At 55.7% G+C, this 11,237-nt stretch overlaps 1 protein-coding gene across 1 annotated transcript; it reads right to left on the minus strand.

Moving 5' to 3' along the window:
- Positions 1-439: 439 nt before the first annotated feature.
- On the minus strand, positions 440-10,905 carry CYGB (cytoglobin). Its single transcript, XM_042883917.1, has 3 exons — positions 10,483-10,905; positions 4,324-4,555; positions 440-3,795 (listed from the first exon to the last, which is right to left on the minus strand). Exons 1-3 carry the CDS (start codon positions 10,623-10,625, stop codon positions 3,631-3,633), a joined length of 540 nt encoding a protein of 179 aa, XP_042739851.1. The 5' UTR covers positions 10,626-10,905; the 3' UTR covers positions 440-3,630.
- Between the last annotated feature and the right edge of the window lie 332 nt (positions 10,906-11,237).

Here is an 11,237-nt window from a genome sequence, read left to right on the forward strand (position 1 = left end):
GCGGGGAGCATCGTGACCCCACAGCAGCTCCCAGTCCCTTTTCCCCTGGTTTCCAGGCCAACATTTCCCACCTGGAGCAGAGCAGCATGCCGTGCTGACCGCTCGCTTCCACCTGGAAGTGCACACAGGATGTGGCAGAGACTCCAAGGGCGGCCAATTAATTGTGCTGACAGCACCGAAAGGTTTTCCCCGATAAGAGGAGATGGTCAGAACCAGCCCTTTGGTCCCCTCGCCATGGCCATGGCTGTTGGGTTTGCCTTTGGCCGAGCCAGATTGGTGCTTGCTGGTTGCAGTGTGCCATGGGCACCGCCAGCAGTCACAGGGAAGGAGTAAGGCCCTCTTGTGCAGCCCTACCCGGCCATACAGTGGCCCCCAGAGCCCCTCGGAGGACACACACTGCCCACCAGCATCACAGCAAAGAAACCAGGAGGAGCCAGGGGGGCTTTGATCGATTTATCCACTGAAGATACAAGTTTCAGTTTAATAACACCATTCTGTCTGGTTACAAACATACTAAAAACCTACAAAAAATAATAATAATAATAATAATAATAAAACCAAAGAAAAGAAAAGGAAAAAAAAAAAAAAAAAGAAAAGCCAACCAAACAAAAAACCAGTTACATCCATCGTACACGAGACGGCATGTATAAAACCAGCACGGAAGCGCCGAGGAACACAAACATGAACAGCATCCGCAGCAGCATCGTAACGGTAACACACAGAGCTACACTGAACCCCACGGCTCCGCGTGGGGCCGCCGAGACGAACGAACAATTAGAGACAGCTCTGGCAATGGGAAGAGTGAGCGGCGCGGTCTGTTGGGCGCTCGGACCGCGCGGGCGGTTGGATCCCTCTCTTCCTAAGTTGGTCCGTGTTGGGGTAGCGGGGTTCCTCCCTGCTCCTCTGGCACCTGATGGGCAGCAGGGGGCTGAGCTCTGGTCTCTGGGGTGGCTGAGGGCAGGGGCACAGCCCACGGGGGAACCTCAGGGGGCAGCGATGGAGGGGCGCAGGGTCATCAGGGCTCCTTGTCCAGGTGTGTGTGATGTATACGTATGGCGTGTGTCAGCTGTAGCTACGAGGGGACAGGGATGAATGGAGACTCTGTTCTGTCCTATACCCAGCAGGCACACACGGCCCCGTGTCCCATCCCTTTGCCTTTGGGTACACATCCAGCCAAAAGCTGGGGGGAAGGATGCAGACTGGGAGCACTGGGCGAGCTGGGAAGAGGTGCTGGGGGTCGACCCTGCCCTGTGGACACCCAGTCCTGCTCCTGCTGCTGGAGGGGGACACCGGGTCACAGCACCAAACCCTGCCCTGCTGGTGGGGCAGCAGCTCCGAGCACATGGGAGGTGCAACGTCACACTTCCCAAAGGGCTGTGACACGGAGCAGCTGTGACACACATGCACACGTGCTGGGGAGCTGCACTCAGAGCCAGGACCAACCCTTCCTTTCCTTTCTTTCCCACAGCATTTTTCATCCCTCTGTCATTCCAGAATGATATTTTTTTTCCTTTTTTCTGCTCATTTTCATCTCTCCCCAGTTGACAATTTTCCTGATTTAAGCAATGCTTGCTCTGCCGAGGGCGGCGAGGAGGGGGTGTTCTCTCCATCTCCATCATTTCCCTACACAAGCTCTGCCCCAGCCATCCTCCCTGCTCCATTTTACGTCCCACAGAGCTGATAAAAATAAACATGTTTTTGTTTGCGTCTGTTTGAGTGGTTTGCAGTGGGGCTGACGGGGGTGGGACAGCAGCTGGACACATCTGGATTTGGTTTAGAAAATATGCCTGGAAAAACAGCCTGTCCTACGCACACATGCGCGCGCACATGCAGTTATAGGACTGCTGTTCTGGGGGGAAAAAAACAAAGGAAAAAAGGGAAGAAGAAATCAGCCCCGAATAAAAAATTTCCGGTTGGAGGATATTAACCTCAAAGGTTAATGCACGGACTTTGTCTGAAGATGAAACATCTCTAACAGAGCCGGCCCAGGTCTGCAGAGCACAGAGAGTACGGAACGAATGGGCTTCTCCCATCTGCATGAGCCCAGTGAGCACAGCTGCCCTTTGGGAGATGCTGCTGCAAGCAGTGCTGGTGGGCTCAGCTTTGGGGGCACCTCGTCACTTTGTGTCCCCTTCCTTTCCTAAATCCTCTGTCCCTGCACACGTTGGCTCTATCCTGAGCAGTTTTTCCATCCAGTCCATCATACCCAGTGCCAGCTCCTGCCTCCACCTCTTCTGGTTTGGCAGTAGGGTGGCCAATGGAAGAGGGCTGGGTATGTTACCAGCTAGGCAGCAAAACACCCAGAACAGAAAAAAAACTGAAAAGATTCCCTGTGGATGTCTAAATAGCAGTGGGTGAGCAAAGCAGGAATCACTGGCTGGATGCTTGGAATGGGGAGGTCACCATAGGGACATCATGGTATTTGTCATAGGCACCATCCCCATCAAAGCTCTAAAAATCACAGAGATAGTTTGGGAAATAGAGGGTGACAAGGACGCCAAAGCTTCCTAGGGAATGTGTCACCCTCAACCTTCCACCAGCCTGACCTACATGCATGTGGGAGTCAGTAGGGCAGCCCCTCCATCCCCTCCACTCTCTGGCCAAAAGGGAAACTGAGGCAGCAAAACGCCGCAGACTCGCTCACAGCCCCAGCACTGGGGCAGGATGAGACATACAGCCCCAGAGCCTCACAGGGCATGGGGCAGCCCCCAGGTAGGGCAGGGGAGCACTGCTGGTCCGTGACTACACAGACCGACTTCTAGCAGGCACTTTGTTTGCAGGAGCCCAGTTTGACCCAGAGGGCAGAAATACTCCCTACGTAAAGCAGTGTCAGCGTCAACAGAGCTGGGACCTCCCTTCACACCCCATCCTTCATGTGATGGATCCTTCATCTTTCCCTATCCCAATTCTTGAATTCCTTCTCTCCAGGCAAGGGGCCCTGGTTCCACATCCCCACCTGACAGACACACAGCGGCCAAGGCACAACGTGTGTCATTGAGCCCATCCTCATGCATGTCCCTGGCGCAGGGACCCAGCGCTGTGCAGGGCACCCAGGGACACCCTGCCTTCCTGCAGTGGGGACAAGTGGCACTTCTGTCCCCTTGCTCCTTCCAGCCCCAGGATGGGTTGCAACAAATCAGCCACGAGAGCTGCGGATGAAGCGAGCGATGGGTGCTGCAGCCTCTGGGCCGGCTGCCCTGCGAGGATGAGCAGCACAGGCAAAGCAAAGTGCGGTGGTCCTGATAAGCATCGCAGCCCAAAAACAAGAAGCTGGGCTGTCCTGGGGGCGAGGCATGGAAAGCAGAGGGGTGAGCAGTGCTGCACACCGCTGCGTGGCAAGGCATGGGCTATGGGAGGTGATCATGGACCAGGACAGCGAGACAGAGCCAACAACCAACGCACCCTTTGCCCACATCCCGTGCTTCACCCCGACCCACCCACACCCCCGTGGTTCTTAGTTTTTGGCTTGCTTACTGATATATTTTTTGAAAACCCTATAGAGATCCAATTGTGATTGGCATCTACCAGCACTGGCCGGCCCCGCGCGGAGCGAAGACCTCGAGAACAGAGCAGGGCGGATTCCTGGCGCGTCGCATCCCTCCCTGCCCCTCGCCCGTCCCCGCGGTCCGCTCACAGCGTGGCACTGGGGTAGGACACCCAGCCTGCCTCTTTGTACGCGGCTGTCACGTGGGTGTAGATGAGGGTCCTCATCTTGGTCCACGCGCCTTGCGCCTCCGGGGTGAAATCGTTGCCGTACGCCTCGGCGATCACCTCCAGCATGACTCCAGTGAGCTTCTGCGGAGGACAGCAAAGGGTTAATGAGCTCTGCAGGGAAGGCAGAATGAGTGAACTTTGTTTTACCTAAAGAAATGCAAGGCGGGGGTTGAGTTCTGGGCACAAGGCTCTCTGCTGCATGGAGGGGTGATCAGGACATTACAACGCTCACAGAGGGGCTGGGCTCTAGTGCCATAGGTGCCATCCACCACGCTTCATTGCTAAAAGAACTCAAGAAAGACCCCACAGCTGTGCAAGAAGAGGTGCAGGATACAGGCAGGACTCTGGTGGCGAGAGGAACTCCAAGTCCCAAAAGCTCCAGAGTTGGCTGCCTTTGGGGATGCTGCTATACATGAGGCAGCATCTTGATAGGAAACTGCAGGAATGAGGGGAGCAGTCCTACAAGCAGCACCACCAGTCCTTCTCCCTGACTCCCCATCAGTGGTCACGGTGGGGATGGGTCAGCTGTTGGTCTCAGTGGTCTTAGTAGTCTCTTCCAACCTTAATGATTCTAAAGCATCCCAAGAAGTTTTCCTTCCCTCCCTTTACCTTAAAGTAGATGGGCTCCACTTTGTGCTTGAGGGCATGGGCTTTGCCCACCAGGGCCAGAACAGAGGAGACCTTCTCTGGGTCGTTGAGGTTCTCCACCACAGAGTTGATGGCACCCATGACCCGCTGGGCGTGCTTCCGCAGCTGCAAGCTCCTCTCCATCTCCAGCGTGTCGTCCATGTGCTTGAACTGGCTGAAGTATTGTTTGGCAGATGGAAAGTTGACAAAAAACCTTGCGAGAAAGAACAGACAGAGCACAGTCAGGAGAGCAGAGGTGCTGGGAACAGCCCCGTTGCCTCCAGCACAGCCAAGGCGAGAGCTCATTGAATTACCGGGGAAATGCGGTAGGTTTCGTCAGCCTTTCTCACTTATCTACTACAGAGGCATCCCAGTTGGATTTTCATCTACAAAGCAGAGGCAGGACTGAATTCCTTATTTTTTCACCTAGAAACTTCAGCCCAGCATGCTAGATGCCATGGCCATCTCCTGTATGTCAAAACATCTCCTCCTGCCTCAGAAAGATGGAGAAAAGCAAGCAAAGCTCATCCTTCATCCAAGCAAGCCTCTCCCTGCCTATCTTGGGCTCTCTTCATGCATTGCCACCCAAAGAGCCCCTCCTAACCCAGGATGTGCCCAGCATTCACAAATCCACTTCTCCAAAGAGCTCCCAGCAAGACCCCAGCCCAGGTCTCCAAGTCCAAGGAGCCACTGCCAAGACATCCCCCAGGCACCAGCCTACAGCTGGGGACCCTCTTTGCTACGGGATGAATCAAACCCCATGAAACTCAGCTGGAAACTCAGCGAGTGAAGCGGCTGATGGCAGGCAGCTGTGCCCAAACAACATCTCAACATGCATCCCTTTCCCATCCCATTCCCATCCCATTCCCATCCCATTCCCATCCATCATTGCATCCCTCCAGCACCAGCTGGGATTATCACCCCACTCACCACCCCACGGGCAGTGTCAATTAATGGATCTGCTCACTTCCCACCTCATTACCCTCCCTCTCCCTGCTCCCAGCCTTCCCTCACTCCCTTGGCTGGTGCACAACTCATGGCATTGCCAAGGAAGCGGCTCAAGGGCTTCCTTGAGCACACTGCTCCCCAAGGCAGCTGGGATCCATCAGCCCAAAATAGGTTTCGGAGGTGTGAAGAGCAGAAAGGTTGGGGAGGAAGGAGAGTGGAGGGGGGGGACAAGATGTTGTTTGGAAACTCACGTCAGGTCAATGTCAGCAGGAATCCCAACTGGGAGGCTGCCTCTAGCTCCCATTCCCATGGATGTCCTCAGGCCCATGCCGTTGGCTCAGAGATGCCATGGGGTGAGGGATGGTCGGGACCCATCTCAGGGCTGGGGCACAGAGTTGGCCCTGGAGATGGCACTGGGACTGAGGTTCTGCCTGGAGCCCTCCCCAACAAGTGCATGCCTCAGCCTGGAAATCTCAAGTCCCTCTTTGCTGTTAGAAGCTCCCTGAAAAGCCCCATCTTTCATGCTCTCAGCATGATGAGAAGACTCAAGGACTGAGCTTGGAGTAACCCCCAGAACCACAGCACAAAGGGACCAAGTGCAACCCCAAGGCCGTGTCCTCCACCCACACAGATAGAGGATCCAACTCTGCTCATAGCATCACAGTTCTGAGCAGGGACCCCAAGCCTGGAGCAAATCTGAGCTGTCAGAGCCAGAAAGAGAGGGAATGAACCTTTCTCGTAGTTGCTAATAAACAGAGAAGATTAATTTAACACAAAGGTTAAATATAACCCGAGGGAGCGGGGGGAGGATGGGGGGGGAGAAGGGAAAGGAGGAAGAAATAAAATAACTCAAACAATAGTGAGATAGAAGAGGTGTTCACTGGGTTTGTTTCTATCCACAGAACATTTCTGAGAGTTCAAACAGCTCAGGCTCTGGAATTTTGTTGGCTCATTACTCGTGTGTGTGGTTTGGGCTTTTTTCCTTCATTGGAGTCATTAAAAATATGACATTTACCACTGCATATCACACGAAATTATGATTGATGGAAAGCAGATGCCTGAATCCCCATCTCATTAAATTTCTTTTTAAGCGGTTCCATTCTGCACCCGCTAATTTGTTCCCGGCGAGCTACATCTGGACCGAGCACACAGGATGTCGGAGATGTTTTCCTCCCTCTTTTGCCCTTTTAACAACTTTAAGGACACAACCTTCACCAGTAGCAGAGCCAAAGGAAATGATTAAGGTGCACAGCGCCATGATGCTGTTCTCTGTGCACAAGGAGCAGCGCTGCTCCCTGCGCGCCATCCCCACCTTCCTCCCTTCCCCATCCCTGTAGCAAACCAAGCAGGGCTGAACCCCAGCTCCGGCCCTTGCATGGAAGAATTAAGGTTGGAAAAGAGCCCTAAGATCATCAAGTCCAACTGTTCCTGCCTAGCACGGCTGGCACCAGCTGGAAGCATCAGTGCTTCGTCACCCTGAGAGCTCCAACCCGACCCATAGGGAGGGCAGCCCTGAGCCCACCAGGTTGCTGGGATCCCTGGGATGAACACCTGGACACTTTCTGATAGATTTTCAAATCCCAGAATATCCCAAGTTGAAGGGACCTGTAAGGATCATCATCGTTTTCCTACCGATGCTTTCACGCTTTCTCTCATCCCTCTACGTGGGAGAAGCTCTCAGCCATCCCCACATCCTTCCCCAGAGCTCCGAGCCCCGTTCTGCTCCAGTGCCCACAGAGCAGCTGCTGGAGGTAGGCAGGTGCTATTTATTGAGCTCAGGATGGCTCAGCGCTTCGCCTGCACCTTCCCAGTGCTGTTCCAGCCACCTGTATGTAGGTTTCTTTCGGGGCTGGGCTTCTGCAAAGGGATTGGGATGCTCCAGCAAAACCCAGCAGGAAAAACCCAAACAAGTTTGGGGAGATGGGGATCCCAGTGGTCTGGGATGGGGAGCTGCAGCCACACAGAGAGCACAGCCATGAGCCTCTACTTCCAGATACAGTGCATTAAATCTTCCCCCCCCTCAAACCCTTTTTCTACCCCTTATGGGGAGTTGATTTTTTGGGAAATGTTCCTCTTGAGCGTCCTCATGAGCAGAGCCCTTTTCTCCAGGAAAACATCCATTCAGACTGACCGCAGTGATTCGTGAGTGCACGACATGCAGTGGGATGGGGATTGTCCTTCTGAGGGGCCCCACTGCAAAGCATTTTGGGGAGGGGGCTCAGTTGGGATGCTTTGCCCTGAAATGTACCTTTTGGCACCAGAAATAGGCTCCTTGCCCCGAGGGACACCCGAACAAAATGCATGGCACCTGCAAAACCATTGCTTTAAATGAGATTCTGGGGGGATTCAATCCACTGATTTGATTCTGAAAAATAGAAAGGGTTTTCTGCAGAGCTGGACTCACTCCTTGGGCTCTCTGGTAGTTTATCCTGGCGTGCAGAATGACTGCTGTGTGTGTTGTGCTTCTCCAGCTCCGAGCACCGAGACTGACGGAGAGGGCAAAAGAATGGGAAATGTGGACAGGTGGTGATGGGAGCAGAGAGAGAGGGATGGGGAGGCCCTGCAGCACAGGGCTCAGCACAGCTGCCACACGGAGAGCAGGTCAGACTGGGAGTTAATGGAGACTGCCCCTGGGTTTCCTCCTCGGGAGCCCAAGGGGATCCATAGAGTTTTGCAGTCCCACACCTGTGGCTGCAGCAGGTGGGTGTGAGGGTCAGGATGTGGGGACTTCCAACCCGTAGAGGTTTCCAACCACGCTCGTGTTGGGCACATGGCTGCATGGCACTGCACTGCGAGCTCTGTGCACACGCACCCAGCCTCCTCTGAGGACCTCAGCGGGCAGCATTTTCCCAAAAGGAACAATTCCTATGTTACAGATGGGGAAACTGAGGCACGGCGATGCACCCAGAGCTACGGGCAGGCTCCATGTGTGCTGCAATGTGTCTCTCCATTACTCTGGCTAGAACGACCCAGCCGAAACGCAGTCCCACATGCGGAGCTTAAGGGTGCCCTGCCCATCCCCATCCCCACCCCCAGCCCCAATCCCACAAGGGTTAAGGCAGCTGCTGTGAAATGGATCCTGGCAGCGATGCTGCAGAGGCCCCACGCTCCCCAGGAGGAAGATGAAGCTCCCCCGCCGAGGAAATGGTCAATTAGCAGCATAGTTCTGACCGCACGGCGCAGATTCCCATGATCCGGTGGCTGCGCTGCCTGAAACCCTCATTATCTGTGATCATATCCCGTCGGATCCCAGAGGCCGCACAAACTCAGGACCCCGCTGTGCTGCTGGAAGGACCATAGAGATGTGCTATGGCTCTGAGCAAAGCTGCAGCCACAAGGGCTGGAGCCTGATGGCCAGTGCTGGTGCACAGCCTTGCGCCTCAGCGTCCCCATCTGCAAAGCAGAGGGTGGGTGAGCCAGCATGGAAATGGTGTGAGGAGGAGGGAGATGCACTGGGACACACAGCAGAACTCCTGCAGGATGGTGGCACTGCAGACCCTCACTCCAAGCTCGCCCTTTGGTTGGGCATCCCCCCTTCTGCCATCACAGAGAAGGATTGGCCCCCAGCTTGGGCTCAGCCCTCAACATGCAGAGGTGGCTGTGAGCCCCCATGCATTTCCCGTAGGAAAAAGTCATCCCCAGCCCAGAGCAGGTCCTGGAAGATAAATGGGGAAGAGCAGAGAAAACCTCCGTGGGGCAACGCAACTCCCCAACAACAGAAATGCAGCTGGGCTCTGGGCATGTGCCACGGTTAAGGCTCACAGGGAGCCAGGTCCATCCCAGGTCTGTGATACCCTGCTGGCACTTGGGAACACCCACCACCACATTGCCACGGCTCTCTCTGGGGACAGGCAAGTTGGAGCAGAAACTTGGATGGGAAGAGTTTGGGTTGGGAGCAGAGCTCAGCCACACGTCCCCATGGTTGCACCTCACTCTCCTCACCCCTGCTCTGAGCCCCATTGCTGCACCCTAGAGATACCAAAAGCAAGGAGTTGCCCTGAGCTAATTCCCCCATGGCATCATCCAGGCGGCATCCTGCCCAGACACCTCTTCCCAACACTGCCATTGGCAACACAGCTGCTGCACACTGCTGGGGCTCAGCCCAGCTCCATGCCCACCCCTGTGCATCGGGGACATGAAGGCAGTGAGGATGCTGATGCCGCACTTTCCACTCCCCATTACCCTGTGCCGGAGCTCACAGGACTGGGAGAAGGAGCATCTTGGCTTCCCAGGGTTGGGACAGGAATTCTCTGTGCTCTGCATTTCCCATGGGCTCAGGGCATCAGCTATCAGCCCATGGAAAACTTTTAGATGGCCGTTCACACAAAGCACATGCATGCAAAGGGCTCACACCCCACACAACAACGGACAGCAAAAGGAAAACCTTCCTGTCCCTATTTCCCCTCCAGCAGAGCATAACCCTTCCTGATTTTGGCATGATGTGAGAGTTTGCATTTTGCCCATTGCAGCCACCCAGCCCCATGCTGCTGGATGATGCTCTGTGCCGTGGGGCAATACTCTGTGCTGTGGGGCGATGCTCTGTGCCATGGGGTAATGCTCTGTGCCATGGAGTGATGCTCTGTGCCATGGGGTGATGCTCTGTGCCATGGGGTGATGATGCCCCATAGCTCAGGCAATGCTCAGGGCTTGGAGACCGCTCAGTGCTGCCACCCCCTTTGCCCCCACCCCATGTGTGCCCTCCGTGTCCCCCCCCCGCCACCAACTCCAGCGCTCCCTCCCCGCCGACGCTGCCGCCGGAGGGACAGATGGTGCCCTCGAAGACACCTGCTTGGGTTTTATCTTGGCTCCCAACTTGCATTATTTCACCCGCCAGCCTGGGACGTACCAACGCCATCCGCACGGAACTCAGTGGGGGGGGAAAAAAAAAACCCCAAACCCAACCGCAACAAACCCACCCCCGGCGAGCTGAGCCCTGCGCCGCGCTGCCTCCGCGCTCCCCCACCTCCACGCGGGTTAAGGTGACCTTTCCGATGGAAACCGAATCCCACCAAGTCCCCGCGGTGCTGCCCCGCTCCCCCCGTGCTGAAATCGGAGGAGGGCTGCGAATCGTCCCCGCTCCAATGGATGCTCCGCGCTCCCCACTCGCTGTCATTCATCGCGTTCCGCTCTACAGACCGTTCTGTTTTTGTCTATAAAGGGCTTCGCTCGGATTCGCTTTTTTCCCCCCGTTACCTGATGAGTATGGAGACTCCGACGTCCTCGCAGTTGGCGTACACTCTGCTCCATGTCTCCTGAATAACCTTCTTCTCCGCGTCGGAGATCTCCTCACTTCGCTCCCACCTCTCGATCTCCATTTCTCCCTGGACTTTCTCCATGGGGAGCTGCGTGCGTTGCGCCTGGAGCCGGGAGGGGATGTGCGTGCGAGCGGCGAGGTGTGCGCCCAGCAGCTGCGCCCTCAGAGCTGGAATTTCGGGTATCTCCTACAGCTCGGGTCTCCCCATGGCTGTAGCAGCTCCCGCTCAGCCTGGATGCGGGCGGCTGACTGATGGGAAACTGCCGAAAAGTGAAATATTCAAAGGCATCGCAGGACCAGCCTCTTCCAACGTGTGAACGTGAGCTCACTTTCCCCTCTCTCCTCCTCTCTCCCACTCCTCCCTCCTGCTCTCAGGGAGGGCGGGGGGGGGAGAAGGGGGGGGGGGGGGGGGGGGAGGTGGAAGTTGTTTTTTTTTCAGCCTTTGTAAACAGCGTGGAGGAAATAGAGAAGGCGAAACGCGCTGCTGAAGTTGTCCTCCCAGTGCTGGCTGGGCCCAGCGCTGCCTTTGGGACGCCCACCACCTCCCGGAGGGACACATCACTTTCTGTCCTGCAGATTGCGAGGGGAAGGTGGGGAAATTCATGTCTTTGGGAAGGGGTGTGCAGGAACACTGTGCTGCTGTCGGGTTGTTTGTACCCAAAACCATTTGCAGGTTGCTGCAGACCCAGGCTGT

Source organism: Lagopus leucura, unplaced genomic scaffold (assembly GCF_019238085.1).
Source record: "Lagopus leucura isolate 7727_CA_CO unplaced genomic scaffold, USGS_WTPT01 Super-Scaffold_100040, whole genome shotgun sequence".
Classification (NCBI taxonomy): Eukaryota; Metazoa; Chordata; class Aves; order Galliformes; family Phasianidae; genus Lagopus; species Lagopus leucura.